We start from the raw sequence: 15,045 nt of genomic DNA on the forward strand, positions 1-15,045 counted from the left end.
AAGGATTTGGCTAAATATAATCCATAACCCAGGCATTCTTAACAGGACTAAGTTTAGCTTGTCTCCTGTGGCATCTGAGTTACCAGTGAAGATCTTACTGTCCCTCTTTCCTGTTTTGGCTGCATATGTGGGACTAGATCACAAATTCTCCTTTAAGGAATAGGAAAATTGCTGTAAGGTATGTTTCAGAAACCTCTTCCATGGTTGAAATAAGCCACAGTTCACCCCAATTTAGTGATACGGGGCTAGATGATCTTATAATACAGTGCAATGGTACCCTGCAGCTCGAAGGCCTCATGTGTTCGCTTCACGTGCTACCTCTGGCTCTTTTGGTTTCTATGGGTTTGCTTTACACTTCTGATAGCGGGCCCAAAAGTAAATACAATAAATAGGTTAGTGGGATTTAATTTTGCTGCATTAAATTGACTCAGTTGCATTTCTAATGATATCCTAAATATTATTGGACTAGAAATAAAGCTCATTGCACTTTTAAATGCAATGGGCGCTAGGAGCGGGATGGAGGGGCTGTGGCAGGGGGGCCTCGTCTGTGACGAAGCCCTGTTCCCCCCCCTCCCGCCCCAGCCTCCCAGCTTGGCGGCTGAGGAAGGAGCTGGGTGGCCACGTCTGCGACACTGGCCCAAGTCTTTCGCTGGCTGCGAAGGGCTTTTCTCCCCCCCACTCGTCCCAGCCTCCCTGCTTTACGGCTGGGGAAGGAGCTAGGCAGGCGCAAGTGTGATGCGCCGGCCCAGCTCCATCCCCGACCGCAAAGCCGTGTTTTCCCTCCCCAGCCTCCCTGCTGTCTCTGGGCGAAGGCCTCCCCTGCCCGGCCCCCAGGTCACCTGGGGGTTTCACGCTGGGCCCAGGTCCGTTGGGCCGGTCCAAAGGGCCCCCCCAGGCGAAGGTCGCAGGGTAGGGTAGGCTGGGCAGCCACCAACCTTCCATGTCATCGGATAGCCGCATAATGGTGGCTGTCGGGCAAAGGAGGCCCTGCTTGGGGGGTGGGCGGGTCTCGAGGCGCTTTGCGCCTCCTGATTCGTCAGTCTGGGGGCAAGGGGCAAATGGCCTCCCTTCCCCATCCCAGACCAAGCCCTCCCCTACACCCTTTACTCTTTTATTTATATCGCTCCCGTGGTGCGGTGTAAAGATGTGTGTGCTTGGAATAGTATGCTGGGCATACATGAAGCCTGTAGCATGGTCTTATACCAGTCACAGTTCTCTCAGAACTTTCTCAGCCTTACTTACCTCGCAAAGTGCTTGTTGGAAGGGAAAGACGATCATGAGCCACTTTGAGACTCCTCCGCATAGAGAAAAGTGCAGTATAAAACCCAACTATATTTAAACAGCACCATAGACATTGTTTCTTGCATGTGTGTTGTTGCACAGCTTGATAATAGTTTCCCCACAGAGGAAACTATCTCTCGATCTGCATGCCGCTTGGCAGCCAATTATATAAATCAGCAAAATCAGCCAACCAGCTATTGTAAATGCTGCATTTGTTTAAGCAGACTGTTTAACGTCCATTTAAGCCCATGCTGTTGACATTATTTTGCATATGTGCATTCTTACAGAAGTCTTATGGGAGGCATTGATTCTCCCCCACCCAATAACATAAAATTTCCTGATCCATTCATCCATGACCCTGTGAAGAATCAGCTCACCTCCTACACAGATGAAAAGGCCTTCCAAGTAGAACATGAGACAAGGTTATTACTTGAATGAGCTGCCATAGTTGATTATGGCACATTAATAATACTTGCATTTTTTACTCTATATATGTAATTCAGATAATTTGGGCTCTATCTTACAAAACAATCCAGAAATGCTGGTACATATATATCTTCCTTCTACGGAACCAGTATGCTTTTTAAAAAATAAAACAGAAACAAAACCTCTGAAAACCCCACAAACCTGGAAATCCTCTAGGCCATTCCGCACCTGATAAATATAGTGAAATGCTTACCTTACGAAGAAGCCATAATTTTGACGTTTTGCACGACGTCACCAACCTCTCGTGTCTATCCAGCAAACCCCAAGTAACATCCGCCATTTTAAAGTAGTAGTTAGGGAATTGCATAAAGTGGGTTCCCCAACCTATGTGGCATGAGCTACAGGAGAGCAACCAGCAAGCCACACGCTAAAGAAATATATGGAGGCGAAGAAGGACTATCTCCACTTCTAATGTCCCACTCTCACACCCATCTCCCTTCTTCCGCGGATGGGTTTTTGTTTTTTTTAGAGCAAACTGTCTGGAGCAATGAATATGGGTTCAACCGTGCAGCCAAAGTTGTCACACGAAGCATGCTTCTCTAAAGTCTCTCCCCCCCCCCTAAAATCAGGAATGATACTAATTTTTTAAAGCTTCCAGACTCGTGAGTTCATAAGGGATGGCATAAAAAGCACTATGCATCTATAATTAGATGCATAGGTATTTCAATGGAGAAGTTTTACTTTAAAAAAAATCAGCAGGAAACGTGGGCCCTTTTAAAAACTGTGAAAAGGGATAGGCTGCCTGACTTGATTGACGGGCAGAAGAGAGTTGCTTTCTTCCACCATTTCAATCAGTGCTTGCAGAGTGTAAGAAGTGTGAGAAGGTGGCAGGCAAAAGCAAGAGAGCCAAAAGTTGAGGAATGGCCGGTGGCGCAGTAATTTTTAGTGCTACCACGTTGGCATAACACTATTTTTTTCACTGTGCGAAAATGCCCTCTGTTTCTCCCAAGTTCCTTCTAGGGGTTTTGGTGGAAAGTGCAACCAAGTTGCAGCTGACTTATGGTGACCCTGCAGGGTTTTCAAAGCAAGGGATGTTTCATAGGTGGACTGCCATGGCTGCCCTATAGAATATTTAGATCTTGCATGCACTAGGTAATGTAGCCAATGAGTGTCCAGCAGTTCTAAAAACACTCGTTAGGGCAGAAAAAAGCAGCTAAGATCACAGTACCCTAAGAGGGAAGCCAAGTGAAATCCCCCCCCCCTCCCATCTACTACAGGCACTCTCATACTTCAGTGTTTTTAAGCCACCAGCACAATCATTCTGCCTGGTTTAGGAATGACGCCATACTTCATGGAGAGAAGTTTTCTTGAAGTCCAGTTAGGATGTTTGGGCACCTCTGGATCCAGTGACGTTACTTTTGAAATCATTCCAAGGCAATCACTTGCTGGCACACTTCTGTGTAAGATCAGATCATAACACCAGCTGAGAATTTTGTGTGCCTTCGGGATGAATGTGATGGGAAAGAGCCAGACGTGTGACAAAAAAGCCATTTAACTTTAATAGCTGAGAATTAACAGGTCTATAAATTTGCGTGCAAATCTCAAAACAAGGTGTTTGTACTCATAGGGGGTGCACAACTTGAATAGAGCTAGCTGCCTGAATGACACAGAACTTCCTGTGAGCCTGAAGAAGTCTCTTGCCATTTTCTAAACCACCGGGAAAGCATTCTAGAACACCTGATATCTGTCTTTTGCAGTACTAAACCACCCACTGATGCCGAACTGTGCCTGCAAGAAGTGGGCTTCCATGTCTACTTGAAAGCACCAAGTGGGTGGCATAGGAGTGGTGGTGACTGTCCAGCAGTACAAAGTGGGTCAGAACTCTTGGGAATAACTCTGATACTCCCCATGGAAGTGAATACAAGTTACACCAAAAAAAGAAAAAAGAAGGGGGCTCTTTACACAACTGTCATTGATTTCAACAGGAGTTGTTAAGTTCCTGCCAGATTATATGACCTTTGTGTTTCCCAAATGTCAGATGAACCTGAGGTGCAGTGTGGGTGCAAAGTGAGTGATACAACATGACACTTAATGATCTACAGGGAACATGGGAATAAATATATTTACCGTGAGGGCAAAATGTACCTCGTACAATAAAGTCTGAAGTGGATATTATTGCTAAAATGGTGCTTTCCTACATGGGAAAACAGTGGCTAAGGCTCTTGGAGTGGCTCAAGACAATGCAACCTATTCCACTTTGTAGTTTTATAGAAGAGAGTCCTTGGGAGGTGTCAATGTCCCCAGAAGATGACGGTGAGACCCGGATGTCCATGGCAAAGGCCTTCAAGTGATGAGGACTCCCTGTTGCAGGTGGACTTCTTAGCAGAGCAAAGGATCCCAGTTGCTACCATCCATCTCACCTACCCCTTCCATGACCTAAAACACATAGATCTCACACGGTGGGGCTGTCATCTTGGTTCTTTGGTTTTGTTCCAGGTTCCTTATCAGTAGAATCAGCCTCTGCTTCAGTTTCTGTGGAAATGAAATATTAAATGGGTCACTGAAAAATGAAATAGAATCATAGAGTTGGAAGGGGCCATACAGGCCATCTAGTCCAACCCCCTGCTCAACGCAGGATCAGCCCTAAGCATCCTAAATCTTTCTGTTGGTGGTGGTGGTGTCTTGGAGCCCAGGAAAAGCCACTTCTCTGTGGCGTAAATGCTGTTTGAGCAGTGGCTATGATTCTCTGGCAGGAGCAAAATTGACTCTAGCTTAATGCTTAGCTGGCCATGCCTAGAGTGGAAAAAAGATTTCATTTGAGGCACTTGTGCGCTTATGTGTCCTGAGACAGCTGCCTTTTAGAACCCTTCACTCAAAGCTACCACTGTGGGGAGGTGTGCCCTGATCAGACAATTCATGGGGAAGGTCTGATGCTGTGTGTTTCAGATTCGTGCATAATTTTTTTTCAAGTGAAATGCTATTATTTCCATTTTTTTAAAATAGTTATTTTTCTGAAACATTGGATTGCACACCTGTACTTCAACCAAGAAAACCCAGTATTTGTAACAGAAGTTGGCTTCTGCTCATGGACTTGATATTGGAGACAACTCTGGACAAAAGGAGCAGGGAGCTCATCCAGCAAAAACATATCTTTCAGCCACAGATAGCCAGCTTCTCTTCTGTAGCAAAGCATTGCTCAGATGGGCCCTTACGTGGCTGGAAACCTGGCCTCTTTCACCCAAGGGGAGGAGGAGTGGGACACCACTTGCGGGATTTTCCAGAGAAGCCCAAAGTGATTTGTACAGATCATACACAGAGCTGGGCTTTATGAATCAGAATGGCTGTTTGGGAAGATTTGGAGAGACTTAAGTAAAAAAGGACAACTCACCTCCCTCTGAAATAGCAATCTCACTCATGTTGCCTGCCAGTTTCTGCAGGTTAAGGGAGGCATCTCCCTGGAGATCAGGGATCGCATTTCTTCGCCCGCTGCGGTCAGAGGTGATGAAGTCAGAGTAGGCCGGCTCATTATCCATCACCTCCTTTTCATTGTATGCTTCAGAATCTCTGTGGAATAGACATAAAGATGGCTGAGAAGATGCCCAGGGTACATTCTTATGAAAATCCACCCAGCATCAGAACACATATTTAAGCAGCATGAAGGGAAAAAGCCATTTTCAGACCTACATTTTTCAAACTCTTGCTGTAGGTCAAAATTTGCTGGTCACATTCACTGAAACAAGCAAGCCTACTTGGTCAGACCCTATTGTTCAACCTAACTTTCTACGAGCAGGGATTGACAGATATTTGATGGGAAATGGACAGCTTCACATATTGCTAGATTGAGCTGTATCCACTGCAGGTATTACATCCAACACATATGTAATGGGAAGTTCCAGGAATTCTTCCTCCATGTGGTGGTGGTGGTGGTGGTGGTATTAGTAGTAGTAGCTGTTGTTATTTTTAAGACAAGGAGCTACAGGAGGCTGTTAGAGCAGAAGGCGCCATGTGCAAAATTATTTTGACCCTTTCTTTTCCAGCCAAGTCCTAAAAAATCTCTCCCTCCCCCCCCTCCAGCAGCCCACTACTTAAAGCAGACAAATAAATGGCAAGAAGTGGAAACATTAAGCATCGCCTCTCCTGCTTCTAATTTCAACTGCTGCTGACTACTTAAACATACAACACGTTGGATCCTGTCACACAGGCTGCCATGTTAGTCTGTAGCAGTAGAACGAAATGCAAGTCCAGTGACATCTTAAAAACCAACAAAATGTTCAGGATGTAAGCTTTCTTGAGTCAAAGTTCACTTCATCAAATATCCACCCCCACAAAAAAAATCTTGACAAAGTGAGTTTTGACTCATCAAAGCTGGCTTCTACTCTGTGGTTGATTTTTAAGAGCCTCTGGAACTCAAAGGCTGGACCCTGTGACTCCACCAAGTCTTGCTTCAATGACGAGCGGCGTTCCTTCAACAAAGAATGACTTTTATTCATCAGAGGAAGCCTAGCAGGAAAGAGTCATGGGAATCAACCCATCATTGATAAGAATCACAGCACAACCCACTACATATAGTTTGACCTTTCACATCTAGTTCAGAGCTGTGATCAGCTAAACTGGGTCACAGGAGACAAAAATGCATTTCGTGACATTTGCCCGCATACCTTCTATGGCAGTGAATCCTCAAGATCAAATGCAGGCTGGGGAAATATTGGCTGTAATTATTGCTTGCAGTTCTTCTTGGATCAAGGAAATGTAAGCTAGGACACCGTGGGACAAATGGGACCCCAAGAACATCGCCTGTTTCCCACCACCTGATTTGTTCAGCCTTGGAAAACACTGGATTTAATTGGCTATGCAAACCATTGTGTGGCTTTGGTGCCCAATCTGCATGCTGGATTTATTTCTAAGACTATATCTGCACGCTAAGAACTGTAAATCAGTATGATATGTATGTGTATGCAAAAAAATAAAAATATGTATCCTCAAAGCTATGTTAACCAGTTAAAATAGTATGTATGACCGGTTTCAGCTGTTGAGCAGAATAGCACCTCCAAAGAGAGCACCCCATATTGTAGCCAATGAAGAAGAATTTGTTTCTCTACCAGGAGTTTCAAAGAAGCTTACAATTGTCTTTCCTTCCCCTCCCCACAACAGACACCCTGTGAGGGAGGTGAGGCTGAGAGAGCTCTGATATTACTGCTCAGTCAGTACAGCTCTATCAGTGCTGTGGCGAGCCCAAGGTCACGCAGCTGGCTGCATGTGGAGGTCTCTAAGTGCACACCTGAAGACCACTTTTTCATAGCATCCTGAGAGAGTGGGACAAAATGTAAGATACCATGAGATACGTTTATTTCTTCATTTAGTTTGTATACCGCCTGTCACTGTGACGTCTCAGGGAGGTGTACATTTATTTATAATTTATTTATAGATTATATGTGCATTTATTTATAGATTATGTACTGAGTGTTTGGCTTCTCAGGGTTCATGCTCTTGTGCATAAATAAGAGAGCAGTTCAATCCCCTGGCCACAGATGTGCTGAATGCTTTCAGATCCACAGATAGGCTGAGTTACTTATTTTTCCAAAGAGCAGGTATCATATAGCGAAGGTCATATTGTAGCGATGACTTTATTTCTTAACCTGCGAAATTGCCCTGCAACTGAGACTGAGATTAACCTTCATATGCAGAACAAATTTTGCACCCTTCTGCCAAGGTAGAATGTCTTTGACAGTGACAGCACGTTCTCTTCCACTTAGGGTTGCTAACTCTGGATTGGGAAATTCCTAACAATTTATGGCGGGTGGGGTGCCTGGGCAGGATAGTGTTGGAGGAGGGGAGAGTTCAACAGGTATAAGACACCATACAAGCCACTCTCCAAAGCTGCCATTTCAGGAAGGGGAAATAAACTCGTCTCTGTTGTCCGGAGTTAAGTTGTAATTCTGGATGTACTCCAGGCCTCACCCGGAGGCTGGCAACCCTACTGCCACTTTTCTGCATGTAAGAAGTCTACAAAGAAAAAAACTCAGCTGCAAGGTCCATTACAGATGAGATATCAAAAGGTCACAGAGCTAAAAAACCAATCACCTTCAGTATGGCAAATATACCCCCTTCTCCAACCTGGGCAAACTGCCTGCTGGCCTCAGCCTGCTGGCCAGAGTGAAGTGGCTGCATCCATGAAGTCAATGGGATCTTCTCTGTCTACTCTTGCCTGGGACTGTTTGTGATCCGTTCTCTTTTTCCGAACCAGAACCTGGAGGCTTTTCAGAGCTATTGTCCGAAGCAACCTGTCCACTCCACACCCTGTACTGAGTTAATTAACAAGGTGTTCTACTGACATGCAGTCCTTCTTGTAAGAGGTGTTGGCACTGAATTCACATTAACAGCTAGACACATGGAAGTGGCTCTCAAGAACCACTGCCTCCCAGAATGATTCAAGAAATGTCAAAGTAAATGGGTCATAAGCCATTTGTTGTCTCACGAAATCAAGAACAAGATCAACAGGACGGTGAACAATTGTGTAGAACAGGGGATGTAGACCAATGCAGCATTAAGACACAGCAAGCTGACTCTTAGATGCTTTTTGATTTAGCACAGTTATAAAAGGCAAGGACTCTAATCTGCTGCCTCACCTGCTCACTTTATGGGCTTGCTTTGGTGGTGAGTCTAGCCATTCCTTTAGCCCAGCCTTTCTCAACATTTTTACCATTGAGAAACCCCTGAAACATTCTTCAGGCTTTGAAAAACCCCAGAATTGGTGCCACCATGCAAAATATGGTTGGGAAGCATAGCTGTGTACATGCCCACCTGAGACCCCTCCCCTCCTCCTCCAGGGCCATTTTGGGAGGGGGGTCAACATTGACCAAATATGGTTGTATCACCCAATAAAAGTAACACATTAAAAATACATATTAACTCCCACCCATTTGGGAAACCCTTCCAGGACTGTCAAGAATAACCCAGGGTTTCACAAAACCCTGGCTGAGAAAGCCTGCTCCAGCCTCCATTCTGCAAACACCTTGCTCTCCTTTGGCCCATTTTCAGTTCCAACTGGTCTCAAACAGGCCCTGTAACCATAACAGAACTACCATAACAGAACAGCTTTCTGGAAGCAAGCAAAGACTTCCATTTTGGCTGGCCTTTTCCTGACTGGCTTTCTGGTTTTGTGCATTATTTTTACAACTTCATTGTTTAAATGAAGTAATTAAAATATTTTGATCCTCTACACAGCTTTCCCTGATTCATTAGACAATTAATTTATATATAAGCATAGTTATGTATCTATCTCTATTTAGATATCCTTTGAGCCAACAGCCCCCACCCTATGTGAATAATTAAATCCATATAACAAGTCCTGCCACAGCTAATATGTAGAGCGATCCCCAGTTGATTTGAGCCTGTAGGCACCTTCTCAGTTCTGACCCAAGGTGACGGGCACAACCACAAAAATGGCTGCCACAAGAGGCCAAGCCAATCACAAAATGGATGCCAAAAGAGGTAGAGACATCCACAACATATTAAGGAGTGAGATTATGCATCACTCTTACAGTAACTCTTCAACATTCTGGGATGAAGTTCTGTTTAACAGGATGTCTTTTAAAATGAACATAATGTTTTAAAGTATTTTCATACATATGCACGGCTTACTTTCAATCATGCTGTGGGCTAATCTGGACAGCCAATCAGATACCCAGCAGCCAACTGGCAATCCTGCTGGTCAAAAGTCCCACTAGACCCTAGGTTTGCAGAAAAATCTATGCACACCCACGCACAATGGGAAGTGGGAGCAGGAGTTAAAATATTTTCTTACAGTGGAGGAGAATATCCTGGCTGGAGTTTGGATGGCACCATAGGCTGTCATAGCAACTCTAATGCATGGCCAGGAGGGAGTGACCTCAGAAGCAGATGCAGCCAAGAGTGAGAGAAGTATGGAAAGTGGAGCAAGAAAAACAAAAATGGGCTGGAGGGGGCTAGGGTTGCCAAACTTCTGATAGTGGCTGGAGATCCCCTGGAATTATAACTGGCCTCCGAGTTACAGAGATCACTTTCTCTGGAGAAAACAGCTGCTTTGGAAGGCGGACTCTATGGTATTATGCCCCACTGAGGTCCTGCCCCTCCTCAAACCTCGCCTTCGCCAGGTTCTGACCCCCAAATCTCCAGGAATTTCCCAACCTAGAGTTGGCAACCTTAGAGGGGAAAATCAGACTTTCCTTCTCTGTAAGTCCTTTTGTGTTATAGATACAAATAGATATACATGCTCATAAAAGCTATAGACAACAAGCACCATTTTAGAAAGGGCATTTTCTATTCTATGTGTGCTGATTGTGATAAATAGTGCCCCAGGGCAGGACAAATAGGCTCCACTCCCCTAGCCATTCCGCCTCAAGAAAACAGCACACAAAGGGGAGGCTGAGCCTCTCCTCACCTAGGGTTGCCAACTCCGGGTTGGGAAGTTCCTGGGAATTTTGGGTTGACGCTTGAGGTGGGACCTCAGCATGGTATAATGCCAGAAAGTCTACCCTCCGAAGTAGCCATTTTTTTCCAGGGGAAATTATCTTGGTGGTCTGGATATCAGTTGTAATTCCAGGAGCCCTTCAGATTCCATCTGGTGACTGTCAGCCTATCCGCACACCATGCCACACTGCACTCATGAACATTTGGGTACATGAATTTCCTGGTGCTACAAGTATTGCGAGTTGTATCAAGGGACCTCTGACCCAACAGGGGTCGCACATAATGTTCAGTTGGCCCTCCGATGGTATGTGTGTCTATTATCATCTAAAATGTTGTGTTTCATATTGAATTACTTTGCACTTTTAAGTGTTCTTTTTAAATTGTTGAAGTGTTTTAATGTTTTTATGTTCACCACATTAGGGACACTGATCAGGTGTAAAGGCGGCATAAAAATGTTTTATATAAAGAAAAAAAATTTTTTCTCCTGATTCTTATACTTGCACATTTGATCAATTAATTGGTTTGTCAACTAAATTAATTTGTCAACTAAATCAATTCAGTTAATCTACAAAGGGTTTTTTAAATTAGGTGGCATCTGTAATTAGTTTCTCTGTTGTTAGGGTTTTAAATGCAAATGTTTAATCTATTTTCTTGTTTCTCTGTTTTATGTACACCTCCCCAAGACCTCACAATGAGGGGTGGTATATATGCTGAACAAACAAACAAAGCGTTTTATATGCAATGAATGTGTTACTTTTGTATATTGCCTTAATTTAAATTTTAAAAAGCAGAATTTGTGGATAAAATAAATGTGACCTGGTGTGCTTTGCTACAAAAATAAGGGAAAGTGCTGTTGCCCCTTAGGGCCTAGCAAAGACACAAGTTCTTGTCTTTGCTTCCCTTTAAGGTCTGACACATTTCTTGCACCATCAGTTTTTGTGGACTGGAACCTGTTTTGTAATATTCATTCATTGTGAACTACAACAGAACTCAAAAGTACTGATTAGCTGTTTTAGCAAAGAATTGTCATACTACATAATTTGGATATTATGATAGTTTACTAATTTGCCACTAATTTACTTGTGCCTTATATCTGTACTCTTATGATCTGTGTTTCATTTTGTCTGAGGAAGAGTGCCTGCACTCGAAAGCTCATGCTTTGAATAAATCTTTGTTGGTCTTAAAGGTGCTACTGGACTCAAATTTTGTTGTGCTTCTTCAGACCAACACAGCTACCCACCTGAAACTATATTTGTGTTCAGTTGGAATGGTGTTGGAGCCTTTTCAGGATTCAATACATGATTGACCAGTAGATGGAGAACTTGAGTTGTTTTTTAACCGCTCCAGTAAAAACATTTAGTTTCCTTGACTGCATTCCCCTTCACACATTCCATAGCAGGCAGCACATTGGTCACTCTTCACAAGCAGCATAGCTGACACTGGCTGAACTGCGTGGGAAGCTCATTCACACAAACAGATTCCCACAGGAAATCTCTTCTTTATGGAAGGCCAAGAGTGAGGCTGCAAAATATTGGTACAGGAAGATAATACGTCCTTGGTCCTCATGTTTATGGCCCTACAAAGACGCAAAAGCTATGGCCTAGGCAGGGCATGCATGGTGAGCAGAGCAAATGTGGGGGAAAAGCCATCCCGCACAGGGTCTGCCAAATGACGTTGGTCTCCAAAGATCAGTTTGGATCAAAACTGAGGTTAGCTCTTCAGCAGAACCCAGATACTGGTATAGTTAGATAGGTGGACTAGGAGCAGGACAGACCAGACTGGAACCCCCATTTTGCCATGGATGCTTGTTGGGTGACCTTGGGCTAATGATACCTTCTGTCAGGCCTACCTCACAGGGCTGTTGTGAAGGAAAAATGGAGAAGAGAACAATATAAGCTACTTTGGAGCCGTATTTGGGAAGAAAGGTAAGGACATGAATACATATTACTTCCCAGGACACCTCCCCCTTTTTTTTCATGCTGCTTAGCTACATGGCAGAAGGTTCAGGTAGCCAAATACTCCCTTCTGTTTCCTGCCAGTAAATCTTACTCTGATTTTTTTCTTAAGAAGAGATCTGCTGGTTCAGATCCATCTAGTTCAGTTTCCAACAGCAGTCAGTTAAATGCCTCAAGGAAAACATAAAAGCAGGTTATGAAGGCAAAGCCCTCCCCAATGTTATTTATCACCAGTACTCTCCAGCTATTCGGCTTCTGCACATGGAGTTTGCGCATTATTGTTACGGAAAACGGCCAGTGAGTAATATATTTTGTGTGATATTTTAAAATAATCCATCTCAGTTCAGTCATTTTCCTGAATCGATCCAGTCAGTGGTCCAGCCCCTTCCCTTACCTCTTGCCTTTCTGGCTTTTTTGTTGCTCCTCTCTTTCCTTGCTTTTGCAGCGAAGACACACACCCTGCGCATCTAACATGTCTCCATTCATTTCCACTTCGCATTTCTGGCACTGTTTGACAAAGGTTCCCTTGGACATTCTAAATGTTAAACTGTCCGGCGCAGCACTCCTGGACTTGCTGTCACGTTGGGGGGAATTTAGACACGGATTAACACCTAAGAAGTCTGCGAGCAGGTCTGTACTTTCATCAGCTACATGATTTGCTCTTTCTGATCAGGAACTAGGATGGCCAGGTCCCCCACCAGCAGGGGATGGAGGGTTGCCAGATTCCAGTTGGGAAACTCCTATGAACTGGGGATGAAGCCTGGGGAGGACAGGGACCTCGGTGGGGCACAAGGCCATAGAGCCCACCCTCCAAAGCATCCATATTCTCCAGGGGAACAGATCTCGGCAGTCTGGAGATGAGCTATGATTCTGGGGAAAGACCCAGGTCTCATCTGGAGGCTGGCATCCCTATCAGGAACTGAAAATAGGGTTGGGCGCTTTGGTGCCCGAAGCAGCCGGTCTCTCTGTGCCTGCGTGTGTGCGCCCGCTGGTGTGCTGACGCCCATGCCTCCCCCCCCCTCGCGGTGCAGTGCAGTGCTGACTGCGCCAGGAGAGACCGGGCGCTTCAGGCGCAGATGCGCCCAACCCTAACTGAAATCCAACACTAAGAGGGCATAAGTCCTCTGACATCCCCTTGACAGCCCCTAGATCAGCATGTACTGGCAGGGGCTCATGGGAATTGTTGTCCATGGACATCTGGAGAGTCACAGTTTGGCCACCCCTGCCATAGATATTTACTCAGCTAGGGTTGCCAGCTCCAGATTGGGGGCTTCCTGGAGATCTGGAGATGGAACCAGGGGAGGGCAAGGTTTAGGAAGGAGAGGGACCTCAGCAGGGTCTATCAGAGGGTCCATCCTCCAATGGAGCCATTTTTCTCCAGGGAAATAGATCTCTGTACCCTGGAGTTCAGTTGAAATTCCAAGAGATCTCCAGGCCACTCCTGGTTACTGGCAGCCCTACCGATGCTAGGCTTCCTAAGCAGTAGCCTGGGAATCTTCCATTATAACGGGAGGTGTGTGTGGAGGGAGAGATAATACATGCAAGCAAATGAAAGCATCAAAAAAGAGTGAGACCATTTGCAAGAGACATGGCTAGGGAACATTAAAAAATGTATCACGCTCTATTATTTGATTTAAACCAAGTCAGTTTTTACTCTGACTGGCATCACCCTCCTCCTGCCTCCCCTCCCTTCAGTTTCCAAGTGGCATGGTGCAGGGTTGCCAACTCCAGTATGGGGGAAATCCTGGAAATTTGGTGGGAGATATAATCCGTAGGATATAATGCCATCCAATCCTAAACAGGCATTTTCTCCCAGGGAGCTGCAGTCTAGACACCAGTTGTAATTCTGAGAGATCTTCAGGCCCCACCTGGAGTTTGGCAACCCTGTGTACCAGCCATAGGGGTGATATTCTAATTCAGAAAAAAAGACATGTTGTGCCAGCCATTGCCAGCTCTTGGGCCTAAGGCTTCCTTTTCAATTTGTGGGGAGTGAAGGCATGAAGTGCCTCCCTCTAGTTTCATACATACCTCCAGTTTTTGTATTATAGCCAAAGAACGGTAATCTTTTGCCACCACACTTTTGGTTGCCCCTATAACAGACTCCCTCTTTAAAACGGCAGTTAGGACCCAACAGACCCAACTGTGATAATAACACGTGTTATTCCGGCCCTTCTGAAAGTTCTGAATGGAATCCTTGGCCTGCATTTCATCAGAGCCCTGAGTCCGAGGGGGGAAATGCAGAGTGATACGATTCAGGTGGGCCTCTTTGTCCCCCCTCCAACACGGAGGGCTGAAAGGGAGGTTATGAAGTACCAGGGAGAGAGGAAATCTCGCCACAGGTAAAGGCTATTCCGGCTGACTGTGCAGCCATTGCTCCCTCCAAAACGAGGCTGCAGTCCTAGAGTAGGATGGCCATCTATGGATTGACAGACCAAAAAAGAGGACAAACAAAAAGGATAAAACAAAAATATGCTGATTTACACTCCCCAATACAAATTGATGGGAGACTTTTAAAATTAGGGGTTGCAGGTTCCTCATGGTTACCCGGGGGGAGGGGGAGGGTTGCCAGATCCAGGTTGGGAAACTGCTGAAGATTTGGGGATGGAGCCTGGGTCAGACAAGGACATCATCATCAGTAGGATATAATGCCATAGAGTAGCGATCCCCAACCTGTGGGCCGCGGACCACATATGGTCCTTCGACTAATTGGAGGTGGGCCCCGAAGGACGCCTTCCCTCTCCCCCCCCCCAGCCCTTTACTTTATCCCCCCCAGCCCTTTACAACACACTTCGGGTGTCATTGTCTCCCATCACTCCCAGATGGGACTATCTCGTTGCAGAGAAACAAGCTCAGAGTTCCCATTGATTTGTCATTGTCATGAGTTAAAATAGTACACCCACCAAAGCAGGCATTTTCTCCGGGGGGACTCATAACA

General features: G+C 45.2%; 1 protein-coding gene across 1 annotated transcript; it reads right to left on the reverse strand.

The window, feature by feature from the left end:
• Window positions 1–3,243: 3,243 nt before the first annotated feature.
• PKIG (cAMP-dependent protein kinase inhibitor gamma) lies at window positions 3,244–14,291 on the reverse strand. Its single transcript, XM_077335496.1, has 4 exons — window positions 14,139–14,291; window positions 12,505–12,684; window positions 5,096–5,271; window positions 3,244–4,239 (listed from the first exon to the last, which is right to left on the reverse strand). Exons 2-4 carry the CDS (start codon window positions 12,642–12,644, stop codon window positions 4,160–4,162), a joined length of 396 nt encoding a protein of 131 aa, XP_077191611.1. The 5' UTR covers window positions 12,645–12,684; window positions 14,139–14,291; the 3' UTR covers window positions 3,244–4,159.
• Between the last annotated feature and the right edge of the window lie 754 nt (window positions 14,292–15,045).

The sequence above is a fragment of the Paroedura picta genome, chromosome 4 (assembly GCF_049243985.1).
Source record: "Paroedura picta isolate Pp20150507F chromosome 4, Ppicta_v3.0, whole genome shotgun sequence".
In the NCBI taxonomy this organism is placed as follows: Eukaryota; Metazoa; Chordata; class Lepidosauria; order Squamata; family Gekkonidae; genus Paroedura; species Paroedura picta.